The sequence below is a fragment of the Nerophis ophidion genome, linkage group LG17 (genome assembly GCF_033978795.1).
Source record: "Nerophis ophidion isolate RoL-2023_Sa linkage group LG17, RoL_Noph_v1.0, whole genome shotgun sequence".
In the NCBI taxonomy this organism is placed as follows: Eukaryota; Metazoa; Chordata; class Actinopteri; order Syngnathiformes; family Syngnathidae; genus Nerophis; species Nerophis ophidion.
In genome coordinates, this window is record NC_084627.1 from 2,230,870 (window position 1) to 2,253,319 (window position 22,450).

The 22,450-nt window shown below is 40.4% G+C and overlaps 1 protein-coding gene across 2 annotated transcripts in view; it reads left to right on the forward strand.

Moving 5' to 3' along the window:
* The window catches only part of unc5cb (unc-5 netrin receptor Cb), a 446,958-nt gene that overhangs the window by 300,798 nt on the left and 123,710 nt on the right, over positions 1 to 22,450 (forward strand). For both annotated transcript variants that reach the window (XM_061875702.1, XM_061875703.1), the window contains exon 3: positions 11,335 to 11,478. In XM_061875702.1, the coding sequence (XP_061731686.1) occupies positions 11,335 to 11,478 (144 nt within the window). The remainder of the gene's footprint in view (positions 1 to 11,334; positions 11,479 to 22,450) is intronic.

The window sequence follows — 22,450 nt, forward strand, 5'->3', positions numbered from 1 at the left end:
TTTTAAAGCCGTTGGCAGGAATGGAGGTGTTATTCAAATATAACGCGAACATGAATGGTTGTTTAGTTGTGCCCAAGTTAGCTGGGATAGGCTCCAGCTTACCTTCAACACTAATAAGGCTAAGGCGTATAGAAAATGCATGGATGGAAATTGAAACAATTAAATGTAAAAAAAAAATAAAAAAATGAATCAATACAAATCTAATAATACAGAAATAAACAATACACTTGTATTTTTATATTGTATTTTATGATTTGTTTTATTTTTTAATATTGAGATTTTTTTAGAAATTGTTTTATTGGACAATTGATATGCATTTATATTTTCCTTAAAGGCCTACTGAAATGAGATGTTCTTATTTAAACGGGGATAGCAGGTCCATTCTATGTGTCATACTTGATCATTTCACCATATTGCCATATTTTTGCTGAAAGGATTTAGTAGAGAACATCGAGGATAAAGTTCACAACTTTTGGTCGCTAATAAAAAAGCCTTGCCTGTACCGGAAGTAGCAGACGATGTGCGCGTGACGTCACGGGTTGTGGAGCTCCTCACTTCTGAACATTGTTTACAATCATGGCCACCAGCAGCGAGAGCGATTCGGACCGAAAAAGCGACGATTTCCCCATTAATTTGAGTGAGGATGAAAGATTCGTGGATGAGAAAAGTGAGAGTGAAGGACTAGAAGAAAAAAAAAGACTATACAGTGGGAGCGATTCAGATGTTATTAGACAAATTTACTAGGATAATTCTGGAAAATCCCTTATCTGCTTTTTGTGTTACTAGTGTTTTAGTGAGATTATATGGTCGTACCTGTACAACCTTTCTTCAGCACCAGTTGATGGGTGGTGGCGATGCCCTCCTCTGCCCTTCGCGAGGGACCCTCTTCGAAACACGATCTTTCGAAATGATCGCTGCATATTACACTGTACTTTGTGTGTGTGGTACAATCCAACCGTGTTCGCTTGACCGCTCTGTTCCATAGCAAAGCTTCACCGTCATCTTTCGGGAATGTAAAAAATGAAACACCGGCTGTGTTTGTGTTGCTAAAAGTGGCCGCAATGCACCGCTTTCCACCTACAGCTTTCTTCTTTGATGTCTCCATTATTCATTGAACAAATTGCAAAAGAATCAGCAACACAGATGTCCATAATACTGTGGAATTATGCGATGAAAGAGACGACGTTTAGCTTTGAACGGTGCTGGAACAAAATGTCCTCTACAATGCGTGACGTCACGGACACGCGTCATCATACCGCAACGTTTTAGCATGATACTTCCGCGCGAAATTCAAAATTGCAATTTAGTAAACTAAAAAGGCCGTATTGGCATGTGTTGCAATGTTAATATTTCATCATTGATACTGTATATAAACTATCAGACTGCGTGGTCGGTAGTAGTGGGTTTCAGTAGGCCTTTAATGTACTTTAATAGTTTTTTTTTATTTACATGTCTTGATTATTGATTTAGAGTTTGAGTTTGTTTCCAACATGCAAGCATACATCACAATTTTCAGTTTCTCTGCGTTCGAAAAGGAGTAGGATTATGCAGAGCTTATTTATTCCTACCCCTTTTCTTTTACATAACAGTTGCGGAAACTTTTGTTCACTCTCTGTTGTCAATTTATTCACAATATACTCCATAAGTAATCACAATAAAAATAAATAATAATAAATTACCACACAACTTTTTTTTCTTGTACATCCAGAACAGTGTTTTTGCATTTTTTTTTGTAAATATAATTTATTTGATTTCATATTTAACTACTTAGTCTTTGTTTTTAAATGTGGCATATTTTAGTACATGGTAGTTTTACTGTTATGTTTTATATAATTGATCAAATTGATACATCGTTAGACTGAGACCAGGGGTCGGCAACCTTTACCACTCAAAGAGCCATTTTGACCTGTTTCACAAAGTAAAAAGAAAACTATGGGAACCACAAAACTTTTTGGAAATTTAAAATGAAATAAAACAGCGTGGAAAGTTTTCTTTTGCTTTGTGCTATTTATTAACCAGGGGTCTCAGAGACGCGGCCCGCACCTTAATATAAAAATTTAATATTAGTGAGGCCTGCAAGTTTTATTTGAATGCCCCTTAACATCATCACATTTGCCAACCATCTCAATATTTCCGGGAGACTACCGAGTTTCAGAGCAACTATTCTCTCGACTGTCTGCTGGTTTTCACCCAAACAACAATAACAAGAGCGTGCTATGAGAGACAATGCGTTTTTACCGCCCTCTATAACCGTAACAAACAGCTTACCAGCCTATTCACATGTTGTACGTGGCTTTTGCAGACACACATAAGCGACTGCAAGGCATACTTGTTCAACAGCCATACAGGTTACACTGAAGGTTGTGATATAAACAACTTTAAAGGGGAACATTATCACCAAACCTTTGCAAGCGTCAATATATACCTTGATGTTGCAGAAAAAAAGACCATGTATTTTTTTAACCGTTTTCCGAACTCTAAATGGGTGAATTTTGGCAAGTTAAACGCCTTTCTGTTTATCGGTCTTTTAGCGATGACGTCAGAACGTGACGTCGCCGAGGTAATACAGCCGCCATTTTCATTTTCACATTACAAACACCGGGTCTCAGCTCTGTTATTTTCCGTTTTTTCGACTATTTTTTGGAACCTTGGAGACATCATGCCTCTTCGGTGTGTTGTCGGTGGGTGTAACAACACTAACAGGGAGGGATTCAAGTTGCACCACTGGCAAGAAATATGCCGCCAGACCCCCATTGAATGTGCCAGAGTGTCTTTACATTTGACCGGCGATGCTAAGACAGACATGGCACAGAGATGTATGGATAACCTGCAGATGCGTTTGCAACGATTAAGTCAACGAAATCACAAAGGTGAGTTTTGTTGATGTTGTTGACTTATCTGCTGATCAGACATATTTGGTCACGGCATGACTGCCAGCTAATCGATGCTAACATGCTACGCTCATCGATGCTAACATTCTATTTACGCTAGCTGTATGTACATTTGAAAGTAGATACCCACATTTAATGCCAAACAAACACTTACCAATCGACGGATTTAAGTTGCTCCAGTGTCACAAGATGCGAAAGTCCTGATCGTTTGGTCCGCGCATTTTACCGGCGATGCTAATAAGGCAGCCATGCTGTTGGCCACTTCATTAGGTACACCCATGCTATGGCCGAATAGCGTCAATAGCTATTCGCTCAATAGCTTCAATTTCTTCTTCAATTTCGTTTTCGCTATCTGCCTCCATACTCTGACCATCTGTATCAATACATGCGTAATCTGTTGAATCGCTTAAGCCGCTGAAATCCGGGTCTGAATCCGAGCTAATGTCGCTATATCTCGCTGTGGTAACCGCCATGTTGTTCGTATTGGCAGCCCTGTAAGACGTCACAGGAAAATGCTTTTTTTAGGGAAATTCCGGGAGGTGTAAAATTTTGAAAAAAACTTCGAAAAATAAAACAAGCTACTGGGAACTGATTTTTACTGTTTTTAACCCTTCAGAAATTGTGATAATGTTCCCCTTTAACACTCTTACTAATATGCGCCACACTGTGAACCCACTCCAAACAAGAATGACAAACACATTTCGGGAGAACATCCACACTGTAACACAACATAATAAATACCCAGAATCCCATGCATCCGTAACTCTTCCGGGCTACATTATACACCCCCGCTATCACCAAACTCCGCCCACCTCAACCGACGCATGGAGTGCACTAATAGCTTTGTTTCTGACAATCTTGCACTTTCTGTTTTGGAAATGACATAAATGTGTGTGCCACTGCTTAACTGTTTAATAAATACGCTTTTGCTAAATTGACTTAGTTGTGATTTCCTTCTCTGCAGGAAAGTTTAAAATGAGCATATATTAATGCAGTATGAAGAAGAATGTTTTAATGTAGACACATAGAATCATCATACTGCTGTGATTATATGCATCAAGTGTTCATTCAAGGCTAAGGCAAAATATGGAGATATATATCGTGTGTCGTGACATGGCCTAAAAATGATCGAGATATTAAAAAAAGCCCAAATCAAAGTCTTTATTCAGTTGCCTTTTCACTATGTGTGTGTTGCGCTATAGTAAGTCTGACAACCTCCTGAGGCTGCGGGCGGAATAAAGACGCCAGTAAAATATAGCCGTAAACAAGAAATGCACACAACCTAAAAATGGAAGGGGGGAAAAAGAAAAAAAAAAAAGTAGCATGGTGTGGCACAATGTGGTTTGGGTTTTTTTTGCCTTGCTGATGATAGGGTCTGGCCTCGGTATCCAAACATTAACATGAGCGTCTGCATCTTAAAGTGGTGGCTTGTTATGGCACAGACTGGCTGCTAATGCCGCTGTCATAGTCACACACACACACACACACACACACACAAAAAAATATATATTTTTGGCCATAAATGCAGTTGGAACGCTGACAAAGTACACGTGAGTGACTTTCCTGCAAAGTTACCTCCACCGAACCATGACAAAATCTTCAATAACTGACATTTTTGTCACGGCAAAAATATTGTATTGTATTTACCTGGTGATCACCTTTGCAGGGGTACCTAATAAAGTGGGGTACATGCTTCATATGCATGCATCGGAGCAGCTCAGGGGTGTTATGGCATTTGTCTGCAGTATGGGATTTATTTGTCTGCGGCCTGGTGCCCAGATGAGCACTAATCAGAGGGGTTAGCAAACGGGATTGTCTTGGCCGTGACGCTTAGAATCCGCCCCCACGGGACCCCCAGATCCAAAGCTGTAGAATCAGGGCCAGATGCACACACACACACACACACACACATACACACTGTATGTACTTGCTACTTTACCCTTCTTCTCCCCAACTGCTGCACACCAACGGGTGAAAGTACACCGTATTGCCAAAAGTATTTGGCCACCCATCCAAATGATCAATCAATCAATCAATCCATGTTTATTTATGTAGCCCTAAATCTGGAGTGTCTCAAAGGGCTGCACAAGCCACAACGACATACCCACGAGGGCAACGAAAAACTCACAAGCCAGTGGGATGTCAATGTTGATGACTATGAGAAACCTTGGAGAGGACCGCAGATGTGGGTGACCCTCCCCCAGGGGGAGACCGGATGCGAAAGGGCGTCGAGTGGGTCTAGCATAATATTGTGAAAGTCCAGTCCATAGTGGACTAGACTTTGAAAATATTTGATGTCAGAAATGGGATCCAAAGTTTTTTCATCTTCATAATATTGTGAAACTCCAGTCCATAGTGGATCTAACATAATAGTGACAGTCCAGTCCATAGTGGACTAGACTTTGAAAATATTTGATGTCAGAAATGGGATCCAACGTTTTTTCATCTTCGTAATATTGTGAAACTCCAGTCCATAGTGGATCTAACATAATAGAGAGAGTCCAGTCCATAGTGGACTAGACTTTGAAAAATATTTAATGTCAGAAATGGGATTCAAGGTTTGTTCATCTTCATTACATTGCTCCACAAATGTCCCTATTTGGCAGTCACATGATAGTACGCCTGTGTTTCGCCCCTTCTTGTAACATTAAATCCACAAAAGACTTTTCTACAATAGATATAGAAAATATTTGATGTCAGAAATGGGATTCAAGGTTTGTCCATCTTCATTAAATTGCTCCACAAATGTCCTTATTTGGCAGTCACATGATAGTAAGCCTATGTTTCTCCCTTCTTGTAACATTAAATCCACAAAATACTTTTTTACAAGTTATAGAAAACATTTGGTGTCAGAAATGGGATCCAAGGTTTTGTTCATCTTCATTACATTGCTCCACAAATGTCCCTATTTGGAAGTCACTTTATAGTACGCCTGTGGTTTGCCCTTCTTGTAACATTAAATCCACTAAAAACTTTTTAACAAGTTGTAAAAAACATTTGGTGTCAGAAATGGGATCCAAGATTTTATTCATCTTCATTACAGTGCTCCAAAAATGTCCCTATTTGGCAGTCACATGATAGTACGCCTGTGTTTCTCCCTTCTTGTAACATTAAATCCACAAAATACTTTTTTACAAGTTATAGAAAACAGTTGGTGTCAGAAATGGGATCCAAGGTTTTGTTCATCTTCATCACATTGCGGCACAACTGTCCCTATTTGGCAGTCACATGATAGTACGCCTGTGTTTCACCCTTCTTGTAACATTAATCCACAAAATACTTTTCCACAATAGTTATAGAAAACATTTGATGTCAGAAATGGGATCCAAAGTTTGATCATCTTCATTACATTGCTCCACAAATGTCCCTATTTGGCAGTCACATAATAGTACGCCTGTCTTTCGTCCACCTTGTAGCATTAAATCATCAAAAGACAATACCTTCTGCAATAGTTATAGAAAATATTTGGTGTCAGAAATGGGATCCAAGGATTGAACATTCAGACATATTTATCACATTGCTCCACTAATGTCCCTATTTGGCAGTTTTACGATAGTACGCCTGTGTTTCGCCCATCTTGTAACATTAAATCTACAAAATACTTTTCAACAATAATTATAGAAAACATTTGGTGTCAGAAATGGGATCCAAGGTATGATCATTTTCATCACATTGCGCCACAAATGTCCTTATATGGAAGTAACATGATAGTACGCCTGTGTTTCGCCCATCTTGTAACATTAAATCCACAAAATACTTTTCCACAATAGTTATAGAAAACATTTGGTGTCAGAAATGGGATCCAAGGATTGAACATCTTCATTAAATTGCTCCACAAATGTCCCTATTTGGTACGCCTGTCTTTCGTCCACCTAGTCACATTAAATCCACAAAAGACAATACCTTCTACAATAGTTAAATAAAACATTTGGTGTCAGAAATGGGATCCAAGTATTGAACATCCAAGCGTCTTTATTACATTTCCCCACAAATGTCCCTATTTGGCAGTCACATAATAGTACGCCTGTCTTTCGTCCACCTTGTAGCATTAAATCATCAAAAGACAATACCTTCTGTAATAGTTATAGAAAATATTTGGTGTCAGAAATGGGATCCAAGGATTGAACATTCAGACATCTTTATCACATTGCTCCACTAATGTCCCTATTTGGCAGTTTTACGATAGTACGCCTGTGTTTCGCCCATCTTGTAACATTAAATCTACAAAATACTTTTCAACAATAATTATAGAAAACATTTGGTGTCAGAAATGGGATCCAAGGTATGATCATTTTCATCACATTGCGCCACAAATGTCCTTATTTGGAAGTAACATGATAGTACGCCTGTGTTTCGCCCTTCTTGTAACATTAAATCCACAAAAGACTTTTCTACATTAGTTACAGAAAACATTCGGTGTCAGAAATGGGATCCAAGGATTGAACATCTTCATTAAATCGCTCCACAAATGTCCCTATTTGGTACGCCTGTCTTTCGTCCACCTAGTCACATTAAATCCACAAAAGACAATACCTTCTACAATAGTTAAATAAAACATTTGGTGTCAGAAATGGGATCCAAGTATTGAACATCCAAGCGTCTTTATTACATTTCCCCACAAATGTCCCTATTTGGCAGTCACATAATAGTACGCCTGTCTTTCGTCCACCTTGTAGCATTAAATCATCAAAAGACAATACCTTCTGTAATAGTTATAGAAAATATTTGGTGTCAGAAATGGGATCCAAGGTTTGAACATTCAGACATCTTTATCACATTGCTCCACTAATGTCCCTATTTGGCAGTTTTACGATAGTACGCCTGTGTTTCGCCCATCTTGTAACATTAAATCTACAAAATACTTTTCAACAATAATTGTAGAAAACATTTGGTGTCAGAAATGGGATCCAAGGTATGATCATTTTCATCACATTGCGCCACAAATGTCCTTATTTGTAAGTAACATGATAGTACGCCTGTGTTTCGCCCGTCTTGTAACATTAAATCCACAAAAGACTTTTCTACAATAGTTACAGAAAACATTTGGTGTCAGAAATGGGATCCAAGGATTGAACATCTTCATTAAATTGCTCCGCAAATGTCCCTATTTGGTACGCCTGTCTTTCGTCCACCTAGTCACATTAAATCCACAAAAGACAATACCTTCTACAATAGTTATATAAAACATTTGGTGTCAGAAATAGGATCCAAGTATTGAACATCCAAGCGTCTTTATTACATTTCCCCACAAATGTCCCTATTTGGCAGTCACATAATAGTATGCCTGTCTTTCGTCCACCTTGTAACATTAAATCCACAAAAGACAATACCTTATACAATAGTTAAATAAAACATTTGGTGTCAGAAATGGGATCCAAGTATTGAACATCCAAGCGTCTTTATTACATTTCCCCACAAATGTCCCTATTTGGCAGTCACATAATAGTACGCCTGTCTTTCGTCCACCTTTTAGCATTAAATCATCAAAAGACAATACCTTCTGCAATAGTTATAGAAAATATTTGGTGTCAGAAATGGGATCCAATGATTGAACATTCAGACATCTTTATCACATTGCTCCACTAATGTCCCTATTTGGCAGTTTTACGATAGTACGCCTGTGTTTCGCCCATCTTGTAACATTAAATCTACAAAATACTTTTCAACAATAATTATAGAAAACATTTGGTGTCAGAAATGGGATCCAAGGTATGATCATTTTCATCACATTGCGCCACAAATGTCTTTATATGGAAGTAACATGATAGTACGCCTGTGTTTCGCCCATCTTGTAACATTAAATCCACAAAAGACTTTTCTACATTAGTTACAGAAAACATTCGGTGTCAGAAATGGGATCCAAGGATTGAACATCTTCATTAAATTGCTCCACAAATGTCCCTATTTGATACGCCTGTCTTTCGTCCACCTAGTCACATTAAATGCACAAAAGACAATACCTTCTACAATAGTTATATAAAACATTTGGTGTCAGAAATGGGATGCAACAATTTAACATTTGGTCATCTTTATTAAATTGCTTTGCAAATGTGCCTATTTGGCACAATAGTACGCCATGATAGTACGCCTGTGTTTTGCTCATCTTATAACATTAAATCCACAAAATACAGTTCTACAATAGTTAAAGAAAACATTTGGTTTCAGAAATTGGATCCAAGGTTTGATCATCTTTATTACATTGATTCACAAATGTCCTTATTTGGCAATCACATGATAGTACGTCTGTGTTTCACCCATCCTGTAACATTAAATCTACAAAATACTTTTCTACATTAGTTATAGAAAATATTTGATTTCAGAAATGGGATCCAAGGTTTTGTTCATCTTCATTAAATTGCTCCACAAATGTCCTTATTTGGCAGTCACATAATAGTACGCCTGTCTTTCGTCCACCTTTTAGCATTAAATCATCAAAAGACAATACCTTCTGCAATAGTTATAGAAAATATTTGGTGTCAGAAATGGGATCCAAGGATTGAACATTCTGACATCTTTATCACATTGCTCCACTAATGTCCCTATTTGGCAGTCACATGATAGTACGCCTGTGTTTCGCCCACCTTGTAACATTAAATCTACAAAATACTTTTCAACAATAATTGTAGAAAACATTTGGTGTCAGAAATGGGATCCAAGGTATGATCATTTTCATCACATTGCGCCACAAATGTCCTTATTTGTAAGTAACATGATAGTACGCCTGTGTTTCGCCCGTCTTGTAACATTAAATCCACAAAAGACTTTTCTACAATAGTTACAGAAAACCTTTGGTGTCAGAAATGGGATCCAAGGATTGAACATCTTCATTAAATTGCTCCGCAAATGTCCCTATTTGGTACGCCTGTCTTTCGTCCACCTAGTCACATTAAATCCACAAAAGACAATACCTTCTACAATAGTTATATAAAACATTTGGTGTCAGAAATAGGATCCAAGTATTGAACATCCAAGCGTCTTTATTACATTTCCCCACAAATGTCCCTATTTGGCAGTCACATAATAGTATGCCTGTCTTTCGTCCACCTTGTAACATTAAATCCACAAAAGACAATACCTTATACAATAGTTAAATAAAACATTTGGTGTCAGAAATGGGATCCAAGTATTGAACATCCAAGCGTCTTTATTACATTTCCCCACAAATGTCCCTATTTGGCAGTCACATAATAGTACGCCTGTCTTTCGTCCACCTTTTAGCATTAAATCATCAAAAGACAATACCTTCTGCAATAGTTATAGAAAATATTTGGTGTCAGAAATGGGATCCAATGATTGAACATTCAGACATCTTTATCACATTGCTCCACTAATGTCCCTATTTGGCAGTTTTACGATAGTACGCCTGTGTTTCGCCCATCTTGTATCATTAAATCCACAAAAGACTTTTCTACAATAGTTAAATAAAACATTTGGTGTCAGAAATGGGATCCAAGGATTGAACATCTTAATTAAATTGCTCCACAAATGTCCCTATTTGGTACGCCTGTCTTGCGTCCACCTTGTAACATTAAATCCACAAAAGACATTACCTTCTACAATAGTTATATAAAACATTTGGTGTCAGAAATGGGATGCAACAATTTAACTTTTGGCCATCTTTATTAAATTGCTTTGCAAATGTGCCTATTTGGCAGTCATGTGATAGTACGCCTGTGTTTCGCCCATCTTGTAACATTAAATCTACAAAATACATTTCAACAATAATTATTGAAAACATTTGGTGTCAGAAATGGGATCCAAGGTTTGATCATCTTTATTACATTGATCCACAAATGTCCTTATTTGGAAGTCACATGATAGTACGCCTGTGTTTCGCCTTTCTTGTAACATTAAATCCACAAAATACTTTACTACAATAGTTATTGAAAACATTTGGTGTCAGAAATGGGATCCAAGGATTGAACATCTTCATTAAATTGCTCCACAAATGTCCCTATTTGGTACGCCTGTCCACCTAGTCACATTAAATCCACAAAAGACAATACTTTCTACAATAGTTAAATAAAACATTTGGTGTCAGAAATGGGATCCAAGGTATGATCATCTTAATCACACTGCTCCACAAATGTCCCTATTTGGCAGTAACATGATAGTACGCCTGTGTTTCGCCCTTCTTGTAACATGAAATCCACAAAAGACTTTTCTACAATAGTTACAGAAAACATTTGGTGTCAGAAATGGGATCCATGGATTGAACATCTTCATTAAATTGCTCCACAAATGTCCCTATTTGGTACGCCTGTCTTTCGTCCACCTAGTCACATTAAATCCACAAAAGACATTACCTTCTACAATAGCTATATAAAACATTTGGTGTCAGAAATGGGATCCAAGTATTTGAACATCCAAGCGTCTTTATTACATTTCCCCACAAATGTCATTTCCAGAAGACGATTCCACAATGTTGTCTTCTTCTCGGCAGGCCTGGTGGTGAGAGAAGCCAGCATCGAGATCACTCGGCAGCAGGTGGAGGAACTCTTCGGCCCGGAGGACTTCTGGTGCCAGTGTGTGGCCTGGAGCTCGGCGGGGACCACCAAGAGCCGTAAAGCCCACGTCCGCATCGCCTGTGAGTACTCTTTATCTCCTCCTCCGTCCTTTTAATCCGAGGACGTGTGTGTCGCACTCAAACATGTCCCTTTGAACCGGGACTAGTCCCAGTCTCCTTGTGTACAGCGCGGCCTAGACACAAGCAGAGGAAGTGTGCACACAGAAAAGAGGCCAAAAGAGTGCGTGTTTACGCTGGCGCTCTCCATTTCTAGTTTTCACAAAAAAAGGTTTCCAAATGCATGAGAAGGCTCCGTAAGTTTGTGCCAATTTGGGCTTCTCCGCCTTTGTTCTTTCCAAACAGAAGCTGCCATTCAAAGGATGACGAAAAAGCCCAGAAGAGTTGACAGTTCTAGTTCTCGTTGCAGCATGAAGGCGACGGCGTTGCGGCATAAAATGCGTGTTACGTAACAGCCGCACGCCATGTGGCACCTGAGGCACTCGGAACTGCGTTCAGCTCTGCATGGTCCATGTGACCAAGGTCTGGACACCTCGTTGTGGATCAGGGGTGTCGAACGCATTTTCTTTGAGGGCAAAATCGCAGTAATGTCTGCGTTTTTAAAAATGAATTGACATTATGGTACACAGGTGCAATAACCTGTGATTAATCATGATTAATCACAATGCGCTGTGATTAATCATGATTAATCACAATGCATTGTGATTAATCATGATTAATCAAAATGCATATGCATTTGATTTTATTGTATATTTATAGTGTGGGGACAATATTGTCCACACCTGTCTCCATCTAAAAACAGCATTGCTCTCTTAAAGTTAAAGACTAGGGATGCACCGAAATGAAAATTTGTGGCCGAAGCCGAATAAAATTTAAACGCTTGGCCGAATACCGAATAATGAATGCAGTTTTTCATATTTTTTTTAATATTGCATAAATATCCATCCATCCATTTTCTACCGCTTATTCCCTTTTGGGGTCGCGGGGGGCGCTGGCGCCTATCTCAGCTACAATCGGGCGGAAGGCGGGGTACACCCTGGACAAGTCGCCACCTCATCGCTGGGCCAACACAGATAGACAGACAACATTCACACTCACATTCACACACTAGGGCCAATTTAGTGTTGCCAATCAACCTATCCCCAGGTGCATGTCTTTGGAGGTGGGAGGAAGCCGGAGTACCCGGAGGGAACCCACGCATTCACGGGGAGAACATGCAAACTCCACACAGAAAGATCCCGAGCCTGGATTTGAACCCAGGACTGGAGGACCTTCGTATTGTGAGGCAGACGCACTAACCCCTCTGCCACCGTGAAGCCCATTGCATAAATAGCCTAGAATAAATATTTAGACATGTTTTTCAAATAAAGTATTTTTTTATTGAATATCAACATTTTTTTAATATTCCATTAGCCTGTGCGTTTCAAAAAAAAGCACAAAGTTTTTCATTTATATTAGGCCTTCAAACAAAACATGCATTCCCAAAAAAAAAATAAAGCGCATTAAAGTGGATAAACCAACAACAAATGAATTATTGTCCTTTTGGCAAAAGTCTGCTTAGCCACAGTAGATATGCTAATAATGTAAACAGAAGGCTCAAGTAAATCTCAATTAAGTGTGTGCTTGTAACCTCATACACTTATACAGGTAGTGAAGTGAAGTGAAGTGAATTATATTTATATAGCGCTTTTCTCTAGTGACTCAAAGCGCTTTACATAGTGAAACCCAATATCTAAATTACATTTAAACCAGTGTGAGTGGCACTGGGAGCAGGTGGGTAAAGTGTCTTGCCCAAGGACACAACGGCAGTGACTAGGATAGCGGAAGCGGGAATCAAACCTGCAACCCTCAAGTTGCTGGCACGGCCACTCTACCAACCGAGCTATACACAACATATCCCAACGTCACCACGTCACTGCACGTTGGTTGATTGTGTCACCGCGTCAAAAACTTGCGTCACACGCCACTATCCGGCCTTGTTTTTAACTCATTCCACCGAAGGCCGAATGTGGCTTTTTTTTTGCCATATTCGGCCGAATATATTGGGTTACCGATTAATCGGTGCATCCCTATTAAAGATCTACTGAAACCCACTACTACCGACCACGCAGTCTGATAGTTTATATATCAATGATGAAATATTAACATTGCAACACATGCCAATAGTTTACTAAATCGCATTTTTTTAAATTTTGCGCCAAAATATCCTGCTGAAAGGTCTCGGTATGATGACGCGTGCGCGTGACGTCACGGATTGTCGAGGACATTTTGTTCCAGCGCCGTTCCCAGCTAAAGTTGTCTGTTTTCATCGCGAAATTCCGCAGTTGCTGAATCTTTTGCCATTTGTTCAATGAACAATGGAGACATCAAAGAAGAAAGCTGTTGGTGGGATGCGGTGTATTGCCGGTGTTTCATTGTGTACTATCTTTACTATGGAACAGAGATGTCAAGCGAACACGGTTGGATTGGACCACACACTCAAAGTACAGTGTATTATGCACCGATCATTTCGAAAGATCTTGTTTCGAAGAGGGTCCCTTGCGAAGGGCAGAGATGGGCATCGCCGCCACCCGTCGACTGGTGCTGAAGAAAGGTGCGGGGCCGACCTTCAGGTTCTACAGGTACGACCATATAATCTCACTAAAACACTAGTAACTCAATAAGCAGATAAGGGATTTTCCAGAATTATCCTAGTAAATGTGCTCTCTAGTCTTTTTTTCTTTCTTTCTAGTCCTTCACTCTCACTTTTCTCATACCAAAAAATCTTTCATCCTCGCTCAAATTAATGGGGAAATTGTCGCTTTCTCGGTCCGAATCGCTCTCGCTGCTGGTGGCCATGATTGTAAACAATGTTCAGATGTGAGGAGCTCCACAACCCGTGACGTCACGCGCACATCGTCTGCTACTTCCGGTACAGGCAAGGCTTTTTTATTAGCGAACAAAAGTTGCGAAACTTTATCGTCGATGTTCTCTACTAAATCCTTTCAGCGAAAATATGGCAATATGGCAAAATAATCAAGTATGACACATAGAATGGACCTGCTATCCCCGTTTAAATAAGAAGATCTCATTTCAGTAGGCCTTTAAAGTTAAAGTACCAATGATAGTCACACACACACACACACACACTAAGTGTGGCGAAATTATTCTCTCTATTTGACCCATCACCCTTGATCCTCCCTGGGAGGTGAGGGGAGCAGTGGGCAGCAGCGGTGGCCGCGCCCATGAATCATTATTGGCGATTTAACCCCCAATTCCAACCTTTGATGCTGAGTGCCAAGCACGGAGGTAATGTGTCCCATTTTTATTAGATTTTTTTGTATATATAACTCGTTTCAAAATCATAAATAATACTTAGCATCAGTCCATCTTAGATGAGATCGAGCCCAGCGAAGCCGGCGGCGTTTCTGGGTGTTGTTGATAAATGGCTTGTGCTTTGCATAGTAGAGTTTTAACTTGCACTTAAAGATGCCCCCACTCTTTGCGGTCCCCTTTAAGGTCACATCCCATTGGATGGAGTTTTTTTCTTGCCCTGATGTGGGATCTGAGCCGAGGATGTCGATTTGGCTTCTGCATCCCTTTGAGACATTCGTTATTTAGGGCTATATAAGTAAACTTTGATTGATGTATAAGTAAACTGTAAGTTAAAGTACCCATGATTGTAGTTACCGACAATGGTTTTCTGAAGTGTTCCTGAGCCCATGTGGTGATATCCTTTACACGCTGATAACGCTTTTTGATGCAGTACCGCCTGAGGGTACAAAAGTCCGTAATATCATCGCTTACATGCTGTGATTTCTCCTGATTCTCTGAACTTTTTGATGTTATTACGGACGGTAGATGTTGAAATCCCTAAATTCCTTGCAATAGCTGGTTGAAAAATGTTTTCCTTAAACAGTTTGCTCAGGCATTTGTTCACAAAGCGGTGACCCTCGCCCCATCCTCGTTTGTGAATGATTGAGCATTTCATGGAAGTTGCCTTTTATACCCAATCATGGCACCCACCTGTTCCCAATTAGCCTGTTCACCTGTGGGTTGTTCCAAATAAGTGTTTGATGAGCATGCCTCAACTTTTCTCAGTCTTTTTTGCCACTTGTGCCAGATTTTTTTAAATGAATACTTAATTCCATTAATATGTTAATAAAACCAAAAGTGACAAGCAGATATTGAAAGTTAGTTTTGAAAGAAAGTTTTGCATTACAGTATATAATATAATTGGCATGATCAGATGATATCAAAGTTTAAAATAGGCAATTTTTTGTTGTCAAAATTGAATGAACGAATGTGTGCATCAAAAAGCGACATCAGCGTGTAAAGGATATCACCACATGGGCTCAGGAACACTTCAGAAAACCACTGTCAGTAACTATAGCTCGTCGCTACATCTGTAAGTGCAAGTTAAAGTGCGGTATTCTCCAAGGTTTCTCATAGTCACTGTCACCGACGTCCCACTGGGGTGAGTTTTTCCTTGCCCATATGTGGACTTTGTACTGAGGATGTCGTTGTGATTTGTACAACCCTTTGAGACACTTGTGATTTAGGGCTATATAAATAAACATTGATTGATTGATTGACTAAAACTCCACTCTGCAAAGCCAAAGCCATTTATCAACAACACCCAGAAACGCCGCCGGCTTCGCTGGGCCCGAGATCATGATTATTTGCAAAAACAAATTGCAGTTTATTCAATTGAATACAAGTTAAAAAGGATTTGCAAAATCATTGTATTCTATTTTTATTTACAAATTACAAAATGTGCCAATTTTACTGGTTTTGTCCAATACTTTTGAATAGTTTATAAAACAAATAATGTCAATTCAGTTCTGTGTGCATTAAAGGCCTACTAAAATGAGATTTTCTTATTTAAACAGGAATAGCAGGTCCATTCTATGTGTCATACTTGATCATTTCGTAATATTGCCATATTTTTGCTGAAAGGATTTAGTAGAGAACATTGACGATAAAGTTTGCAACTTTTGGTTGCTAATAGAAAAGCCCTGCCTGTACCAGAAGTATGTGCGCGTGATGTCACAAGTTGAAGGGCTCCACACATATTCACATTGTTTTTAATGGGAGCCACCAGCAGTAAGAGCAATTCGGACTGAGAAAGCGACAATTTCCCCATTAATTTGTGCGAGGATCAATCAATCAATCAATCAATGTTTACTTATATAGCCCTAAATCACTAGTGTCTCAAAGGGCTGCACAAACCACCACGACATCCTCGGTAGGAAAACTCACACCCAGTGGGACATTGGTGACAATAATGACCCAGTGGGACGTCGGTGACGATGATGACTATGAGAACCTTAGAGAGGAGGAAAGCAATGGATGTCGAGCGGATCTAACATGATACTGTGAAAGTTCAATCCACAATGGATACAACACAGTCGCGAGAGTCCAGTCCAAAGAGGATCCAAGACACAGCAGCGAGAGTCCCGTTCACAGCGGAGCCAGCAGGAAACCATCCCAAGCGTAGGCGGACCAGCAGCGCAGAGATGTCCCCAGCCGATACACAGGCAAGCAGTACATGGCCACCGGATCGGACCGGACCCCCTCCACACGGGAGAGTGGGACATAGAAGAAAAAGAAAAGAAACGGCAGATCAACTGGTCTAAAAAGGGAGTCTATTTAAAGGCTAGAGTATACAAATGAGTTTTAAGGTGAGACTTAAATGCTTCTACTGAGGTGGCATCGCGAACTGTTACCGGGAGGGCATTCCAGAGTACTGGAGCCCGAACGGAAAATGCTCTATAGCCCGCAGACTTTTTTTGGGCTTTGGGAATCACTAATAAGCCGGAGTCCTTTGAACGCAGATTTCTTGCCGGGACATATGGTACAATACAATCAGCAAGATAGGATGGAGCTAGACCGTGTAGTATTTTATACGTAAGTAGTAAAACCTTAAAGTCACATCTTAAGTGCACAGGAAGCCAGTGCAGGTGAGCCAGTACAGGCGTAATGTGATCAAACTTTCTTGTTCTTGTCAAAAGTCTAGCAGCCGCATTTTGTACCAACTGTAATCTTTTAATGCTAGACATGGGGAGACCCGAAAATAATACGTTACAGTAGTCGAGGCGAGACGTAACAAACGCATGGATAATGATCTCAGCGTCTTTAGTGGACAGAATGGAGCGAATTTTAGCGATATTACGGAGATGAAAGAAGGCCGTTTTAGTATGAAATATTTGTGAATTAGGATATTGAGAGTGAAGCACTAGAAAGAAAAAAAAAAGGAAAATAAAAGCGACGGCTCCAGGCGACGGCAGTGTGAGCGTTTTGGTTATAATTAGACACATTTACTAGGATAATTCTGGAAGATGCCTTATCTGCTTATTGTTTTAATAGTGTTTTAGTGAGATTTTAAAGATTGTAAAGGCATACATCGAGGTCGGATGGCTGCGGTGAACACGCAGTGTCTCAGAGAGAAGCCGAGGAGCCAAGCTCACAGCTGCTGCAGGGCGACGAATAATAAATGATAAATGGGTTGTACTTGTATAGCGCTTTTCTACCTTCAAGGTACTCAAAGCGCTTTGACACTACTTCCACGTTTACCCATCCACACACACTGATGGAGGGAGCTGCCATGCAAGATGCTAACCAGCACCCATCAGGAGCAAGGGTGAAGTGTCTTGCTCAGGACACAACAGACGTGACGAGGTTGGTGCTAGGTGCGGATTGAACCAGGGACCGCTCGGGTTCTCCCACTGCGCCACGCTGTCCATAATCCACTGATGTCTTCGGTAAGATATATATCACAATTTCCCCATCCAAAAACATGCTGGTTGACGTAGAGAAAACATGTTCGCTTGACCGCTCTGCTTCACAACAAACAAAGAAACACCGGTTGTGTCTCGGTGCTAAAGGCAGCTGCAATCCACCGCTTTCCACCAACAGCATTCTTCTTTGACGTCTCCATTATTAATTGAAGAAATTGCAAAAGATTCAGCAACATATATGTCTAAAATACTGTGTAATTACGCCACGAACAGAGACGACTTAAAGACACGTGGGCTCTCCTGGCTTGATCATGGCCATCTCCTGGACCTGAGAGCAGACATGGGGCTGTGTCTATTTCCTGCCACACTTACTTACTCTCTCCGTATTTGAGTGGCTCATCCAGTGCCTCCCGGTCTCCCACTGTGGCGTCTCCCGCCGCTCCACCGCCTGTAATCAGCCGTGATGAGCGGCCTGCCAGCGCTAAACCATCTCTCACATCACAATGAAGCCCCCACCTCCATCCCCCCCCCAGTCCCCACTTCCCCTCCACATTAGACCCCGCTGAATGGATTAGCTCCTCAACTGCACGTGTATCTTTTCACAGCCAGACTCTTCCAGTGCGCCGGGAGTTTAATGGGAAAAATGGGCTTGTTTTGCTCTCCTCTGCCTTCTTATAGAGTGGAATCACATCGCGGGTCAGAGTTGGAGCGGCGTTTTTAGCAACCTTCGAAATGCCTTTTCCGTCGTGTGTGCTAGAGCAGTGTTTTTTAACCTTTTCTGAGCCAAGGCACATGTTTTTCATTGACAAAATCCCGAGGCACACCACCAGCAGAAATCATTAAAAAAGTGAAACTCAGCAGCCGATATTGACAGTAAAAAGTCGTTCTCGCATTTGTTGGATGTAAATTCAAACCATAGCCGAGCATGCATCACTATAGCTCTTGTCTCAAAGTAGGTGTACTGTCACCACCTGTCACATCATGCCCGGACTTTTTGGGAGTTTTTTAGTTCTTGTCTTGCGCTCCTATTTTGGTGTTGATTGTCATGGCATGTACTTTGTGGACGCCATCTGCTCCACACTCTGTAAGTCTTTGCTGTCGTCCAGCATTCTGTTTTTACTTACTTAGCTCCGTTTTGCATAGCCATCCCTAAGCTTTGATGTCGGAGTATAATGTCTGGTTTGCAAAAAAAATGTTTTAACCCAATAAGGGGAAATTACATAATCTCCCACGGCACACCGGACAATATCTCACGGTACACTAGTGGTGGTGTGCTAGTGGAAAAAGGTAAGCGGGTAACTAAAGGGTATTAAAGAGTAACTTCACTCTTTTTTGGAATTTTGCCTATCGTTCACAAGCATTATGAATTAATACATATTTTAAAATGCATTCTAACTCCTAAATGAGCTAATGGGAGGTCTTCTAGTTCAGTGTTTTCCAACGGTTTCTGAGCCAAGGCACATTTTTTCCATTGAAAAAATCCAGAGGCACACCACCAGCAGAAAACATTAAAAAAGTGAAACTCAGCAGCCGATATTGACAGTAAAAAGTCGTTGTCGCAATTGTTGGATGTGAATTCAAACCATAACCGAGCATGCATCACTATAGCTCTTGTCTCAAAGTAGGTGTACTGTCACCACCTGTCACATCACCCCCTGACTTATTTGGAGTTTTTTAGTTCTTGTCTTGCGCTCCTATTTTGGTGTTGATTGTCATGGCATGTACTTTGTGGACGCCATCTGCTCCACACGCTGTAAGTCTTTGCTGTCGTCCAGCATTCTGTCTTTGTTTACTTAGCTCCGTTTTGCTAAGCTTCAATGCCATTTTAGTAGCACTTGCCTTTTTTATTTAGAGTTTAAGCATTAGGTACTGTACCTTTTTACCTGCAAACCATCGTCGTTGTTCCCAACATCTACAAAGCAATTAGCTACCTGCTACCACCTACTAATATGGAAGAATATTACACGGTTACTCTGCCGAGATCGTTCACAAGCATTATGAATTAATACATTTTTTTAATGCATTCTAACTCGTAAATGAGCTAATGGGAGGTCCTATAGTTCAGTGTTTTTCAACGGTCTCTGAGCCAAGGCACATTTTTTTCATTGAAAACATGCCGAGGCACACCACCAGTAGAAATCATTACAAAATTAAACCCAGCAGCCAATATTGACGGTAAAAAGTCGTTCTCGCAATTGTTGGATGTGAATTCAAACCATAATCAAGCATGCATCACTATAGCTCTTTTCTCGCCATCTGCTCCACACGCTGTAAGTCTTTGCTGTCGTCCAGCATTCTGTTTTTATTTACTTAGCTCCGTTTTGCATAGCCATCCCTAAGCTTCGATGTCGGAGTATAGTGACTGGTTTGCAAAAAAAATGTTTTAACCCAATAAGGGGAAATTACATAATCTCCCACGGCACACCAAACAATATCTCACGGTACACTAGTGGTGGTGTGCTAGTGGACAAAGGGAGGCGGGTAACCAAAGGGTATTAAAGAGTAACTTCACTCTTTTTTGGAATTTTGCCTATCGTTCACAAGCATTATGAATTAATACATATTTTAAAATGCATTCTAACTCCTAAATGAGCTAATGGGAGGTCCTCTAGTTCAGTGTTTTCCAACGGTTTCTGAGCCGAGGCACATTTTTTTCATTGAAAAAATCCCGAGGCACACCACCAGCAGAAAACATTAAAAAAGTGAAACTCAGCAGCGGATATTGACAGTAAAAAGTCGTTGTCGCAATTGTTGGATGTGAATTCAAACCATAACCGAGCATGCATCACTATAGCTCTTGTCTCAAAGTAGGTGTACTGTCACCACCTGTCACATCACCCCCTGACTTATTGGAGTTTTTTAGTTCTTGTCTTGCGCTCCTATTTTGGTGTTGATTGTCATGGCATGTACTTTATGGACGCCATCTGCTCCACACGCTGTAAGTCTTTGCTGTCGTCCAGCATTCTGTTTTTATTTACTTAGCTCCGTTTTGCATAGCCATCCCTAAACTACAATGCCATTTTAGGGGCACTCTGTTACGATCCGCTGCCCGGATCATTTCTTGTTTGGATTTTGAGTTTGTTTGTGCACTTCCTGGTTTGTTCTGTCACCATGGTTGCATATAAGTTCCACCTGTTCCTTGCTTTTGACGCACACCTGTTGTAATTACTGCCTTTTCCGTTGCTTCGACCTCGCAACAGGTGACATCGCTATCTCCGCTTGTGGTTTTGTACTCGTTGGCTTCCACGCTATTCCTTGTTTGTTTCCCTAGCTTCCATGCTAGCGTCCTTAGTTCCTTCTAGCTCACATGCTAGTTCTGTTGGTTTTGTTTGTAGTGCCTTGTGCAAGTGTTTTTGTTCCTAGTCTGTTTTTGTAGTTAATAATAAATCATCCTTCTTACCTTCACGCAGTGTCATTCCGCCTGCATCCACGAGAGAACGCAACCACATCACCACAATGCCAGCTAAGCGTCACACACTCGCCTTTTGTTTAGTTTTTGGTTTAAGCGTTAGATACCTTTTTAACGGTTACTCTGCCAAGCTCTAGTCAGCACCGACACTCAACAAAATGGCACATTTGCGGAGTATAATTACTGGTTTGCAAAAAAAATGTTTTAACCCAATAAGGGGAAATTACATAATCTCCCACGGCACACCAAACAATATCTCACGGTACACTAGTGGTGGTGTGATACAGGACAAAGGTAAGCGGGTAACTAAAGGGTATTAAAGAGTAACTTGACTCTTTTTTGGAATTTTGCCTATCGTTCACAAGCATTATGAATTAATAGATATTTTAAAATGCATTCTAACTCCTAAATGAGCTAATGGGAGGTCCTCTAGTTCAGTGTTTTCCAACGGTTTCTGAGCCAAGGCACATTTTTTCCATTGAAAAAATCCCGAGGCACACCACCAGCAGAAATCATTAAAAAATGAAACTCAGCAGCCGATATTAACAGTAAAAAGTCGTTCTCGCAATTGTTGGATGTGAATTCAAACCATAACCGAGCATGCATCACTATAGCTCTTGTCTCAAAGTAGGTGTACTGTCACCACCTGTCACATCACACCCTGACTTATTTGGAGTTTTTTAGTTCTTGTCTTGCGCTCCTATTTTGGTGTTGATTGTCATGGCATGTACTTTGTGGACGCCATCTGCTCCACACGCTGTAAGTCTTTGCTGTCGTCCAGCATTCTGTTTTTATTTACTTAGCTCCGTTTTGCATAGCCATCCCTAAGCTACCATGCCATTTTAGTGGCACTCACTTACGATCCGCTGCCCGGATAATTTATTGTTTGGATTTTGAGTTTGTTTGT